The sequence below is a fragment of the Crinia signifera genome, chromosome 6, assembly GCF_055691185.1.
Source record: "Crinia signifera chromosome 6, ASM5569118v1, whole genome shotgun sequence".
NCBI classification, from domain to species: domain Eukaryota; kingdom Metazoa; phylum Chordata; class Amphibia; order Anura; family Myobatrachidae; genus Crinia; species Crinia signifera.
In genome coordinates this window covers 8,257,525-8,272,663 of record NC_139222.1, presented here as the reverse complement: position 1 = coordinate 8,272,663, position 15,139 = coordinate 8,257,525, and the positions used below count along the sequence as shown (strand labels likewise).

Genomic DNA, 15,139 nt, shown 5'->3' with positions numbered 1-15,139 from the left:
TTGTAACCCAGGTCATCATCTGCTGCCATACCCTGGAGGTCATCAAGGTCCACTGTGTCCATCTCACCTAACTGCTGTTGCTTGCATGTTGCACTCTATATATAGCGGAAGCGGATGACCACTCCAAGCCGCGCCCCCTTGCGGTGATTTGCTGGTTTTTAGAGCGGCGGACATTTTATCGTGGTCCATCTCCGACTCCAGTCAGGGAACCAGCAGCGGCGGTAAAGCAGCCTTCCCCTGCCCAGTGTGTCACCCACACGCCAGTATGTGGCCGGATAGCTAGGGCACGTGTCCCTACCTGCTCACCGGGGCGGCAGCCGGCTCTCACCGGTCACCACTAGAGCGCTGTGCACACGGTGTTGGGGCCGGGAGAGGCGGCCGCCATTTTCCTGTGGTCCTGTTGTGAGAATCATATGGCTCAGTGTGTGTATGATCTGTGACTACAGCTCCCATAATCCTCTCTGCTCACTGTTTCCTGTTATATGGCAGATGTACAGGATCTGGGGGTTACTGAGCTGTCTCCTGCAAGAGGTAATATACCATGTACTAATATTATTATCATTATTATATTGTCATTTTTACTGACCTCAGTGTTTCTGTAACAATTCTGTTTTATTATAATAATAAACTGACTGCTTCCATAATCCTGGAAGATATTATAACTGTGCCATATGTTGTTATTATTATTATATTATTATTATTATTATTATTATTATTATTATTATACTACAATAAAACACATTCATTTGCATCCTACATGATAACAGCTATACAGAGATCTCCAATATATTTGGTTAACCCCCAGCCACGCCAATGGTCCCACGCTGCATGATAATAGCACCTTAGGTGGTTCCGTTCCACCCGAGTGCCTCTACCCACCTACCAGGCCACCCTGACCCTGGAGAAGATGGGAGCCCTGGCAGGAGAAAGTGTCATGGCTGCAGTTAGATGGACTGATGACAGAATGGCCTCCACAAATTATGTAGGGGAACTTGCGGCAGATCTAAGTGGCACAGCGACTGCAAATAGACCCTAACCACTGTAGTGTGCCCACCACATGTTGCCGGATAGAAGGGTTGCACTGTCAGGTAGCAGATGTGAGAGAGCGAACAAGGAGGTCCAGGATGTGGCAGCGGTGGCTGGCCAGCCAGCAGATGTGGTCCTGGTGAATGATCTTGGATAAGGCATGCAGATAGGCTCGCTAGATCTATTGCCTAAAATAAAACTTCCAATCTTCTGGTTAAAGTTTTGAGCTACCACAAATCAATGAGCCAGGGGTGAGGAACTAAAGTTGTCCGACCATGTGGACTCTTTTCCACCAGAGCAACAATGTCCCCGAGAAACTCACAGGACGTTATTTCCACCAGTAAGGTCCTGTGGAATTGCCCACTGTTACTTTTGTCCCTAGTAGGAATTGAGAGTCTGTGGACACCTCCACCTGTTCACGGAGTATTGGGAGGGGAAGCCGGCCATCTATATTGTAATTTGTTGTGGAAAATGTGATCAAGGTGAGTGATCAGCGAGAGAAGATCCTTGGGGCCGGTGCTGGATGACCTTACTGGAGCTCAGACCTAGAAGAAGACTTAATCTATGGCAGAAGTTGCTGGTTCTGATGCCCATGTGTCTGAACAAGCTCCAGGCTTAATGTGCTGGATGGTACACCTGAATTACGCTAACCATCATGCCCTGGTACTATGTACCCCAGTCTGTATGTTGTCTTCTTCCTTTGAAGTATACAGAATCTCTTGAAACAGGATATGGAAGTTGGACCTCTTCATGACCTTATGTAGGGTCTTACATAGACTGGTGTTAGGCCCCGTCTCCTGTAGATTAAGTTGGGTCTGAGGAAAGTATTTTCTTCTATCTTTTCCCACCACTTTCCTAGTGCCACTCTCTGTGGAACCCCATTCTAGTGCCTTTGGATGAGAATTATCTCCACAGCTTCCTGGCCCCATCAGTTATATGTGGAAGAATCATTCTACCCCCAGAACATTGAGCACGGCTGTCTGACATTTACATATATTATTATCCTATAATGATAACTTATTATTTTCTATTGTTTTCTCCTATTACAGAACCATTGAATTACGATGTCATTGATGACTATTCCAAAGCTCATTGATTTCACTCATCTCCTTAGAACTATGACTCATGTACTCTAAATCTCTATCTGCATAGATCACCTGACGATTACCCATTCCAAAAGCGTCCAGGCCTCATTATTAGAGCCTTCATGATGGACAAGGAGAGGAGTCACACAGCTGAGAGGATATTGAATCTAACCCTGGAGATCATCTACCTGTTGACTGGGGAGGTGAGGTCACAGTGATGTCACTCTTATCTCTATTCCTGACTGTGGAGGTGACAGGGTCTGGGAGCGTCACAGTGACATCACTCTTATCTCTATTACTGACACAGGGACCTGACCGGGGAGGTGAGGGGGTCTGGGAGCGTCACAGTGACATCACTCTTATCTCTATTACTGACACAGGGACCTGACTGGGGAGGTGAGGGGGTCTGGGAGCGTCACAGTGACATCACTCTTATCTCTATTACTGACACAGGGACCTGACTGGGGAGGTGAGGGGGTCTGGGAGCGTCACAGTGACATCACTCTTATCTCTATTACTGACACAGGGACCTGACTGGGGAGGTGAGGGGGTCTGGGAGCGTCACAGTGACGTCACTCTTATCTCTATTACTGACACAGGGACCTGACCGGGGAGGTGAGGTGGTCTGGGAGCATCACAGTGACATCACTCTTATCTCTATTACTGACACAGGGACCTGACCGGGGAGGTGAGGTGGTCTGGGAGCGTCACAGTGACATCACTCTTATCTCTATTACTGACACAGGGACCTGACCGGGGAGGTGAGGGGGTCTGGGAGTGTCACAGTGACATCACTCTTATCTCTATTACTGACACAAGGACCTGACCGGGGAGGTGAGGGGGTCTGGGAGCGTCACAGTGACGTCACTCTTATCTCTATTACTGACACAGGGACCTGACCGGGGAGGTGAGGGGGTCTGGGAGCGTCACAGTGACGTCACTCTTATCTCTATTACTGACACAGGGACCTGACTGGGGAGGTGAGGGGGTCTGGGAGCGTCACAGTGACATCACTCTTATCTCTATCACTGACACAGGGACCTGACTGGGGAGGTGAGGGAGTCTGGGAGCGTCACAGTGACATCACTCTTATCTCTATTACTGACACAGGGACCTGACCGGGGAGGTGAGGGGGTCTGGGAGTGTCACAGTGACATCACTGTTATCTCTATTACTGACACAGGGACCTGACCGGGGAGGTGAGGGGGTCTGGGAGTGTCACAGTGACATCACACTTATCTCCATTACTGACACAGGGACCTGACTGGGGAGGTGAGGGGGTCTGGGAGCGTCACAGCGACATCACTCTTATCTCTATTACTGACACAGGGACCTGAACGGGGAGGTGAGGGGGTCTGGGAGCGTCACAGTGACATCACTCTTATCTCTAATACTGACACAGGGACCTGACCGGGGAGGTGAGGGGGTCTGGGAGCGTCACAGTGACATCACTCTTATCTCTATTACTGACACAGGGACCTGACCGGGGAGGTGAGGGGGTCTGGGAGCGTCACAGTGACATCACTCTTATCTCTATTACTGACACAGGGACCTGACCGGGGAGGTGAGGGGGTCTGGGAGCGTCACAGTGACATCACTCTTATCTCTATTACTGACACAGGGACCTGACTGGGGAGGTGAGGGGGTCTGGGAGTGTCACAGTGACATCACTCTTATCTCTATTACTGACACAGGGACCTGACTGGGGAGGTGAGGGGGTCTGGGAGCGTCACGGTGACATCACTCTTATCTCTATTACTGACACAGGGACCTGACCGGGGAGGTGAGGGGGTCTGGGAGCGTCACAGTGACATCACTCTTATCTTGATGCGTCAAATAGCTCTCTGTTGTATGTTATTTATTAAGGGTTCATGAACATCTAAGTTTCTGTGGGTGAGGTAAGAAATGTAATGTTTCACTCAATATACAGGAATACACAATAGTGCGAAAGTCATCTGGAGAGCGTGCAACAAACAGCCATTTTCCCTGTGTGCAAGAGCGATTGAGCAAGACCCAGAGCCCCATCCCGGTGCCACCACCTCACTCACTTATACATGAGAGGCCCAATGACCAGAAGATCCTGGAACTCACCAACAAGATCATTCAGCTGCTGACCGGAGAGGTGATTGCTGGGAATGGGACGTTATACAGTAACACCGGGGGATGTGACCGGAGAGGTGACTGCTGGGAATGGGGCGTTATACAGTAACACCGGGGGATGTGACTGCTGGGAATGGGACGTTATACAGTAACACCGGGGGATGTGACTGCTGGGAATGGGACGTTATACAGTAACACCGGGGGATGTGACTGCTGGGAATGGGACGTTATACAGTAACACCGGGGGATGTGACTGCTGGGAATGGGACGTTATACAGTAACACCGGGGGATGTGACTGCTGGGAATGGGACGTTATACAGTAACACCGGGGGATGTGACCGGAGAGGTGACTGCTGGGAATGGGGCGTTATACAGTAACACCGGGGGATGTGACTGCTGGGAATGGGACGTTATACAGTAACACCGGGGGATGTGACTGCTGGGAATGGGACGTTATACAGTAACACCGGGGGATGTGACTACTGGGAATGGGACGTTATACAGTAACACTGGGGGATGTGACCGGAGAGGTGATTGCTGGGAATGGGACGTTATACAGTAACACCGGGGGATGTGACTGCTGGGAATGGGACGTTATACACCGGGGGATGTGACTGCTGGGAATGGGACGTTATACAGTAACACTGGGGGATGTGACCGGAGAGGTGATTGCTGGGAATGGGACGTTATACAGTAACACCGGGGGATGTGACTGCTGGGAATGGGACGTTATACAGTAACACCGGGGGATGTGACTGCTGGGAATGGGACGTTATACAGTAACACTGGGGGATGTGACCGGAGAGGTGACTGCTGGGAATGGGGCGTTATACAGTAACACCGGGGGATGTGACCGGAGAGGTGACTGCTGGGAATGGGACATTATACAGTAACACCGGGGGATGTGACCGGAGAGGTGACTGCTGGGAATGGGATGTTATACAGTAACACCGGGGGATGTGACCGGAGAGGTGACTGCTGGGAATGGGACGTTATACAGTAACACCGGGGGATGTGACCGGAGAGGTGACTGCTGGGAATGGGATGTTGTACAGTAACACTGGGGGATGTGACCGGAGAGGGGACTGCTGGGAATGGGACGTTATACAGTAACACCGGGGGAGGTGACCGGAGAGGTGACCGCTGGGAATGGGACGTTAAACAGTAACACCGGGGGATATGACCGGAGAGGTGACCGCTGGGAATGGGACGTTAAACAGTAACACCGGGGGATGTGACCGGAGAGGTGGCTGCTGGGAATGGGACATTATACAGTAACACCAGAAGATGTGACCGGAGAGGTGACTGCTGGGAATGGGACGTTAAACAGTAACACCGGGGATGTGACCGGAGAGGTGACTGCTGGGAATGGGACATTATACAGTAACACCGGGGGACGTGACAGGAGAGGTGACTGCTGGGAATGGGACATTATACAGTAACACCGGGGGCTGTGACCGGAGAGGTGACTGCTGGGAATGGGACGTTATACAGTAACACCGGGGGCTGTGACCGGAGAGGTGACTGCTGGGAATGGGGCATTATACAGTAACACTGGGGATGTGACCGGAGAGGTGACTGCATGGAATGGGGCGTTATACAGTAACACCGGGGGATGTGACCGGAGAGGTGACTGCTGGGAATGGGACATTATACAGTAACACCGGGGGATGTGACCGGAGAGTTGACTGCTGGGAATGGGATGTTATACAGTAACACCGGGGGATGTGACCGGAGAGGTGACTGCTGGGAATGGGACGTTATACAGTAACACCGGGGGATGTGACCGGAGAGGTGACTGCTGGGAATGGGACGTTGTACAGTAACACTGGGGGATGTGACCGGAGAGGTGACTGCTGGGAATGGGGCGTTATACAGTAACACCGGGGGATGTGACTTGAGAGGTGACTGCTGGGAATGGGACGTTGTACAGTAACACCGGGGGATGTTACAGGAGAGGTGACTGCTGGGAATGGGATGTTATACAGTAACACCGGGGGCGTGACAGGAGAGGTGACTGTTGGGAATGGGACATTATACAGTAACACCGGGGGCTGTGACGGGAGAGGTGACTGCTGGGAATGGGACGTTATACAGTAACACCGGGGGCTGTGACCGAAGAGGTGACTGCTGGGAATGGGGCATTATACAGTAACACCGGGGGATGTGACCGGAGAGGTGACCGCTGGGAATGGGACGTTAAACAGTAACACCGGGGATGTGACTGGAAAGGTGACTGCTGGGAATGGTACATTATACAGTAACACTGGGGGATGTGACCAGAGAGGTGACTGCTGGGAATGGGACGTTATACAGTAACACCGGGGATGTGACCGGAGAGGTGACTGCTGGGAATGGGACATTATACAGTAACACCGGGGAGTGTGATAGTAGAGGTGACTGCTGGGAATGGGACGTTATACAGTAACACCGGGGAATGTGACTGGAGAGGTGACTGCTGGGAATGGGACATTATACAGTAACACCGGGGGATGTGACCGGTCATCTTTCCGTATATATCATTCTTCCTGTTCCTTTATGAGTGCCCGGTGATTTTTCCAGGCCTTTTTACTAGAGCTGGGAACACTTCCTGGGCAGGACGGTTTGGGTTTTTAGCTTCCGGGGTAACAGTGTAATGTAGCTTAGCTGTGGAAGGTTTGTCCTGCCTGCAGCATTGGTGGACAGACCCGTCCTTAGAGGTGGTTGAATGAGAAATAGGGTTGTTGTACTTACTGGTAAATCCTTGAATCAGCTTGGGGGATGTGGCATTCCCACCCTCTGTGTCTGACAAGTCCGAGGGGCTTTGTTAGATCCTTCTACGGATCATAAAGGTCCATATGCATTGCCCGTAGATACACAGGGATGTGACCCATCTCAAATAAATAATTTAGGAAACAATGTTACATTGCCACTGTCTATCTCTCCATGCAGGGGTGGGATGATTTACAGGAGCACAGAGGGCTGTACAAGGACGTGATGATGGAGAACCGCCGGCCCCGCACATCTCTGGGTAAGAGGAGACTGTCATCTGTTCTGAAGGACAGAGATACGTTCCGGCCTGGACCACCAGTTGACACGAACAACCCTGAGTACTGTGCCGGAACACGCGCCCGGTTCCCCTCCAACTCTCGGACCCAAGACCCGAGCTGTGTAATCGATGTCTCCACCCACTTTGTGTCTCCTGCAGGTGGATCCAGTAGCAGAAACACCCCTGCGAGATGTCCCCGCCCTCTGCACTCTCAGAACCGGACAGACGAAACGCGCAACATTTCCCAGGGTTACCAGGTAGGCAGGAATGACGGTCTCACCAAACAATGACGGTCAACTTATTATATGTTATTTATGTTGGAATATAGTATATATTGGCACCATTCAATGGCCTCCATACACTACTGCGATTTGGTCAGTTATTACCTGATTCTGATCGGGTGGATAAATCAGACCAAATTGTTGTGTAGACGTCCGACATCGGTTCCACCCCTACAGATTGAACCTGCTGCACTAAAGATTTATCGGCTCAGACTAATCAGCGGCACATCGCAGGTGCTCTTTAGCACCACATAGCAACAGAGAAGCAGCGCTGTGTTACAATGAATAAACAATATTTCTTTATATAAAATCACTGTAATAAAAAAATATACATACATACAACATTACATATTATGTAATAAAGATAAAATTCTCACTGGTGGGATGGGTCACGAAACCACTGGTCTTAACTTTTGAGATCTTAGTCCAAATGGTAAGTGCACTTGACCACAATTGTATAACAGATGCCTCTGTTTGGGGGGGGGGGAATTGGAGGATGATGTAAAAATGGGAAAGTTCGCTGATCCTCTCTATTTGTACGGAATCCTAATTGGTGCCGCTGGAGGATTCAGTGAAGACTCAGTCTGATTAAGCCCCAATTTTGGGCTAACCCTGGGAACCTCGAGATGGTAGACTGAGGTAATTGGGGCCCAGGTAGAAGAAGTCCTCCTATATATGACACATGGGTCCAATGTCACTTTGATGAATGTGCTCCACACTTTATGGTAACCGCAGGTAATTCTTATTGTGTGGGGGGGGGGGGGGAGACCCAGACCTCGACAGGGGCTAGTATTGAATTTAGCTCACCTGGAGAAGGGTGTCAGCTGGTACCCCGGACTCCTGATGTCAATTGGAGATTGGCTGTGGACCTGGAAGGGTTGGTTTGGAGGAGACACAATCTCAACAGGTGGCAAGGGATGGCAGAGCTCACCTGGAGTATTTATATCCGTAGTCGGTCCCACACTGTTTTTGTGAGTGCTGTGGAGGTCCACAAAAGCAAGAGGCAATGGAAAACGTTTTGAAGGTGGTTGGTGGTCCAATCCTGTAGGTGAGAGGGCCAACACCTGACGCGTTTTGCCACTTTCTGTGACTTTTTCAACCTTTCAAAGGTTGAAAAAGCCACAGAAAGTGGCGAAACGCACGCCGGCTAACGTGTTTATCCACAGCAGGAGGACACCCGGCTCTAAAACCTTAACAGGTGAGTTTGATTTATAGGTGTAAGATGTGATTGGTAGGCTATGCCATTAGAGGAGGGGCTCCATGGTATAATAGCTGGTGAGGGGGATAATGACAGTCATACTGATCCATGGATCCAGGCGTCTGTTTGTCTTGAAAAAGGGTCATGTGGTGAGGATCTAATAAAAATTTGAAGTTTTACTCAGTATCAAGTCTGGTGAGTGCACTCTTTACCTTTTTGGATAATATATATATTTAAAACGAAATACGGGCGTCACTCCGGGAATTCTCTTAGTGCAAAAGTTTAAACTTTTGCACTAAGAGAAGTCCTGGAGTGACGCCCATATTTCGTTGTTTATCTACCGGTGTACCTGCACGCTACACCTGGGAAGGCACCCAGGCCAGTCACTTGGCTTAACCCCCACCGCTTTTCGGAGTGCCGGCCTTTTGGATACTATATATATATATATGTAACTGTGTTTGTTATTTAGGATGAAGATCTGCTTGATATTAAAGTTGAAGTTATAGAGGGAGAAGAAGATAAGTACGCGACTGACGATCAGCTGTGTGAGGAGGAGGATGAGGAGGAAATCCCCGCTTATATTAGCACGGGTGAGTAATGTCTGGCTCATGAACACTAAAGGGGCGATTCAGCTGTCTGCAGCGCCCATAGATCCTGCGTAAAGTGCGCTGGCACAGCTCGCTTGTTATGGGCGACCAGCACTTATGGCGGTTTTCTACCTACGACCTTCTGAGGAAAAGTAACGTAGAGCTTTGGGGCTGGTCAGCATAGGACAGGCTGCTTAACTTTCTGGCGCAAGGTCACGGCTGACGCAGCCATGTGCAGTCAAGCTCTCAAATAAGTATGCGCCTTCCAGTCTCGGATGGTGCAGTGGTTCTCGCCACTGGGAACAGGTGCAGCATGAAGACCTTCCCCCCGGGAACTACGGCTGGCTCAGGTGGTTCCTATGTAACAAGGAACACTGTAATGACCGTTATATTCAGTAGTCAGCTGCATCTCACCATACGGCTCCGGCAGAATTGTAGCCCAATAAGAGCCTCTCTCCCTAACGCGTTTCACCTATTTCTTAGACTTGATCAAAGCAGTATACTAGGTATAAAGCGGCAATTTAAAGGCAAAAATCAGCCTAGTTTAGTGTAATGAGCATCTTGCCGGAATCGTGGCAACACGCCCAAATCGCAGGAAGGAAATGTTTAGCCCATAATAAGGAAATGTTTGGTCACTATCACAGAAGTGCTTTTATAATGAGGAACATTATTTATATATTAGTTAAATAGTTAAAAGACCATCAAAATGATCTGCTGATACCTCCAATCTCGGTCTTCAGAGCTCCCTCTGTCTATTTCTAGGGATGGCCATCGACCATCGATAATTCAAAATCATCGATGGTTTATGACCAATGTAGAATAGTTTTGCCATCGTGGGGGAGAACCAGATGTTTTCCCTCCAGTAATGGCAAGTATAACCTAATAGTTTTTCCCCCCCTCCCCTATACAGAGTATAGCTCCACCCCAGCTCCCCTGAAGCCCCACCCCCATGTACTGATTGGCCCACAGGCCAATCAGTCAAAGAAAATGGATGACTATTGATAGGTAAAACGTCGATGGCCATCTATTGCATAGTATGCCACCATCGATGACCAGTTGCACTATTGCCATCCATGGCAACCTAATATGTACATTAATGTTCTCCTCCACAGATGGACAGTATAGCAGGAATACTGCGGAGGGACAGCGCCTTATATCCCGAGATTGTGACCTTGAAGATAACCTGACAGGAGATTTTCCAGCCGATGACCCGGTTTCCCCAAACGTGCACCCAGCACCGTGCAACGTGGCTCTATCGCCCGATCCCTCCAGGGACGACGACTGGTTCGCTAATCATGCCGATATCAATCATGCCGATATCACACACGGTTTACCTCACAAAAGCGACAAGATATTTCCCTGCCTCATCTGCGGCAAATGTTTCACCCACATATCAAACCGCATCCGCCACCAAAAAATCCACTCGGGCCAGAAGCCGTTCCCCTGCTCTTTGTGCGGAAAACGCTTCACGCGGAAGTCGCACCTCACCGAGCACCAGAGGATTCACACCGGCGAGAAACCGTTCTCCTGCCCCGACTGCGGGAAGTCGTTCAAGCACAAGTCGCACCTGGTGATCCACCAGCGGACTCACACCGGCGAGAAGCCCTTCGCCTGCGCCGAGTGCGGGAAATTTTTTACACAGAAATCCAACCTCCTTTATCACCAGAGAATCCACACAGGCGACAAGACAATTCCGTGTCCCGAGTGAGGAAAATGTTTTACACCTATATCTAATCTTCACGCAGGAAAAAAACGTTTCGTGAGATAATAAAGTCACCTGACAGAGGTAGAGGTCAAAGGTTAATTTGACTTGCTTGAACAATAACGTTGGTAGCGGTCCCCTACCCCAAAACAAATGATGGAAAAGTGCCATACAGTTGCTGGTTTGGTCATGGAACACCGTCATACCCTGAAATGTAAGAGTAGTATTGGGGCTCTGCGGCAGCTTTTTTTTGGGGGGGGGGGGGGGGGGCGTATTTATTGGGCAGCAACATTTCCGAGTGACAGAACTTCTTCCTGTTGATCAGCGGATTGTGCTTCATAGATGGGAACTTATAAATGATAAGACAACCGTATTTATAATAACAGTCTACAAGTCAGTTGAATAATTAAACTAAGGTACTTTTAATTGGTACACGCTAGACGATTTATCGTTATCAATATGCCTGATAATGTTAATGATACATCGTCTAGTGTGTACGCATTATATCATTAATAATGTCCACTCTCAGTGTGTGCCAGAATGTAGCCCCCATCCAATCAGAATGACTGTTTGGAGGCCCCATCCAATCAGGAGTGTGGGTTTTAGCGGTGCGAGTGCTACGGCCATCCAATCAGGAGCGTGGCTTTTAGCGGTGCGTCCTACCTCACCTTGAGCATGCCAATTTTTTATGGCAATCATTGATCACAGCCAATGCCCTGCAAGCAGGGCGGCTGCATGTCATTTTTGGTGTCCCGGCGTGGAATTCTGTCCATTTCCTCCTCAGTGTAGAGACCCCTCTGATTTACCACGTTGGTCGAATTACATTTCAGCTCGTTAGGACAGTGTTACTGTGTGAAATGTATGAATGTTAGTGACTTCATTAAGTCTCCTGTTCCTTCGATTCTGAACTCCGCAGTTAATAACACAGCTCAGGGTACATCTAGATCTGTACTAAGATTCTGTTTTTGTCAGGAAAACAAAAATACTTTTGAAAGTACATTTTTGGCGACATGATACGAGGAGCGTGCAATAAGTTTCCGGAAAGTATTATATTTACAAAGAGGACATTACATTAGTTTCAAGGTATTGCCACAAGGAATCACATACAAGATAAAGGACCTTATTCTGGTTGGTGCTGTAATGTCCGCGTGCGGTCAGTCGCCGATTTATTTTATTTATTTATTAAGTTTCTTATATAGCGCAGCATATTCCATTGCGCTTTACAATAGCAGACAGTGATACAACAAAACAGGGTATTTACAGACAGTCAAAAGGTAGGAGGGCCCTGCTCGCAAGCTTATACTCTATAGGGAAATAGGCATTGATACATAAGGATATATACTGTATTCTTTAATGCATCGATTCCACCAGAACGCAAGGTTCTATGACTGGTTCTGGAATTTGATAAGCTGCCTGAAGAGATGAGTCTTCAGGGAACGCTTATAGGTTTGGAGACTGGAGGAGAGTCTTATTGTGCTTGGGAGGGCATTCCACAGAGTGGGTGCAGCCTGAAGAAAGTCCTGCAGTCGGGAATGGGAGCGGGTAATGAGTGTGGATGAGAGACGCAGATCTTGGGAGGAGCGTAGAGGTCGTGTTGGATGATATTTTGAGATAAGAGAAGATATATATGTTGGTGTAGTTTGGTTTATGGCTTTGTGTGTAAGTAATATAATTTTGTATTGAGTACGGTAGAATACAGGTAACCAATGAAGTGACTGACAGAGTAGCTTTGCAGACGATGAACGTCTGGCTAGGAAGATTAGCCCCGCAGCTGCATTCATAATGGACTGTAGTGGTGAGAGTCTGTATTGGGGAAGTTTTGTGTCTGCGCATGTGCGAACGGGACGCACGTCCAAATCCCGCATGAAATGTGAACACTACGAACAGGGGGTGGAGAGGGGCGTGAAGGGCTGTTTGGGCTCATTACCATATGTTTACACCCCGCGTTTCATGGGCGTTCCAATGCAAACGCTGGGCGTACGTATGGTAATGCGGCCGTGACGCATGTGTAGGGGGCGGACATATGACATCGCCGGATGTCAGCTGCCCGCCCAGATCTCTGCTTTTGCACGGAGAAATGTCCGTGTGGTCTGAGGTTGCGGGAGCTGCCTGGCCACTCGGTCCTGCATTCGATGGTCTGCGACCATCGAATGATGGGGGAGGTTCCCTGAGATGGAGGAGGTGTATTCATTAGAAATACACGTGCGGTCCGTTCGGACAGCTTCATACCGCATACGGACGGAGTTGGCGATCAGTACGAAAGGCGGGGTTTAGGAAGCACGGTCCTGGCCGCATATTCGGATCCGTCCGCACAGACCAGAATAAGGCCCAAAGTCTTGGTCCTTCAAGCAGCATACAGGTAATCACAGCATAGTTCAACTCTTCAGAATGCTCCAGTGGTCCCTACTGTAGTCCACACCCCGGCCTATCACCTGGGCAGCTATTCCACCATCAGGAGCAATGGCCTCCCGATGAGAGGACTATCTATTTCTCTAACGGGTCCTAGCACCCTCCTCGACCATGGCTATGTGGCAGCAACATTGTCCTTGTTGACGGAGGCCAAAGGTCAACCATAGTGCTCCTCGTCTTCCAGGGACCGTCTTCTGTGTCGATATTCTGAATACCACTCACACACACAGTGGTTCGGGATGGTGCTTACTCCCCCAAAAACTCCATAATGAGTTTGTGAAGGAAGGGAACATGCTGACGTCATTGCTGTGCAGTGCTACTTACATAAATGGCTCTGTGCTCTGACATTTCTCAACAACTTTATTTAGAGGTTTCAGTTCACAACCAGACAGTCAGATTGTGTCTATTCCTCCTATGCACCGCACATTCGGAATCTCCTCATATGGAGGCCATCTGCCTTCTCCCCGTCACTCGTGTTATCCGTGATTACTAAGAGATAGTGGAAGCGGTTGATATATATTTTCTCTTAACATGTTCATTTGTAATCCTCTAAACAGCTGTAATGACTGCACTGTATGTACGTCCATCTTACTTGTGTTACAGGTATTAATAAATCTGAACTGTTTCTCACATGAATGGGAATTATCAGTATCTGTTACTGTTATATATGCATCATAGGTTAAGGCTGATAAATCGCCGATATTAGACAGAAAATCTCGGCATCGTTCTCCCCATATCGAGCAGTGCATGGGCAGTCACAAAAATCTGCCCATAACGCATTACATTTCCCCCCCCCTCCCCCCTCTACGTCTTACTGCAGGGATTAGAGATAGCAGAGAAATAGTTACTCGGACATCGGCAGATCAGGTCTGACCAGGAAGTGACAGTCACGTGACTACAGGGACCCGGAAGATGCCGCCAAGAGCAGGAAAGTCACTTGCTGGGCCCAGAGGGAAGATATGTCATCATTGTCTACATCACGACTGTCCACTTGGTGAAGGTCGACAGTACTGTTGACATATCCTACCCAAAGTCTCCCTATTGCACAGTGCAGTGGATTCTTCTGCCGCTTTATACATTGTTGCTAATAATTCCAGATCTGAGCCAGCCTGTGTAATTAGAGGCACAGAAACTAGACGGGGCCTTAGCGCCTCCCCTCATAAAAGTGTGTAGCGGTTATTAAGTTGACAACCAATCAGGCGCTACTGAGGGTGGCTGTGCCAATGGCATTCAGCCAATCGTGCAGAGAAAAGTGGGTTTGTCTTAAGCGATGTCCACGGCGGAGGTACACTGCCAACTGTGGGTGGATGATAGGGAATCCAATCATTTTAATTAAATTTCTACTGTCCAGGTACCCGACGCATTTCGCTGTCCACTACTTACAGTTTTCCATAAACGTTTCCCTAGTGGTATCTAGTCCATCTTGCCCCTACATCAATAAACATCATCTTCCTGTGCAGGTAACAATTTTCTCAACATACGTCTAAGCCTACGTTATACGCAATTTTTTTTTTTTTTTTTGGTGCCCAACTGGGTAGTGTTTTTTAAATTTTTATTCAGAATGACAAAATGGCCTTCTGAACGAGCATCAGTACTACAGTTGATGTGGAAAAGTTCAACCTCACTCTTAAGTAGAGATCAGATTGTTGGTGTCTCAGATCCACTAAGTACCCTAACAGATCATGTTTTTAAGATAAACAATTAGAGATAACAGTGATGTCA

At 48.7% G+C, this 15,139-nt stretch overlaps 1 protein-coding gene and 1 pseudogene across 2 annotated transcripts in view; both read left to right on the top strand.

Annotated features, from left to right (window-relative positions):
* The window catches only part of LOC146007417 (uncharacterized), a 48,176-nt pseudogene that overhangs the window by 21,109 nt on the left and 11,928 nt on the right, over nucleotides 1-15,139 (top strand). The gene's annotated exons all lie outside the window — the stretch shown is intronic.
* Nucleotides 212-14,053, top strand: LOC146009981 (gastrula zinc finger protein XlCGF66.1-like). The gene is made up of 7 exons (XM_083150690.1): nucleotides 212-531; nucleotides 2,179-2,314; nucleotides 4,042-4,233; nucleotides 7,144-7,222; nucleotides 7,400-7,497; nucleotides 9,189-9,309; nucleotides 10,419-14,053. Exons 2-7 carry the CDS (start codon nucleotides 2,234-2,236, stop codon nucleotides 11,012-11,014), a joined length of 1,167 nt encoding a protein of 388 aa, XP_083006816.1. The 5' UTR covers nucleotides 212-531; nucleotides 2,179-2,233; the 3' UTR covers nucleotides 11,015-14,053.

Bases quoted from the DNA above. Each gene is read 5' to 3' on its own strand.
- LOC146009981 (XM_083150690.1), top strand. From the start codon at position 2,234: ATGATGGACAAGGAGAGGAGTCACACAGCTGAGAGGATATTGAATCTA. The intron at 7,223-7,399 runs GTAAGAGGAGAC...TGTCTCCTGCAG, and splicing joins CCGGCCCCGCACATCTCTGG to GTGGATCCAGTAGCAGAAAC. The intron at 7,498-9,188 runs GTAGGCAGGAAT...TTTGTTATTTAG, and splicing joins ACATTTCCCAGGGTTACCAG to GATGAAGATCTGCTTGATAT.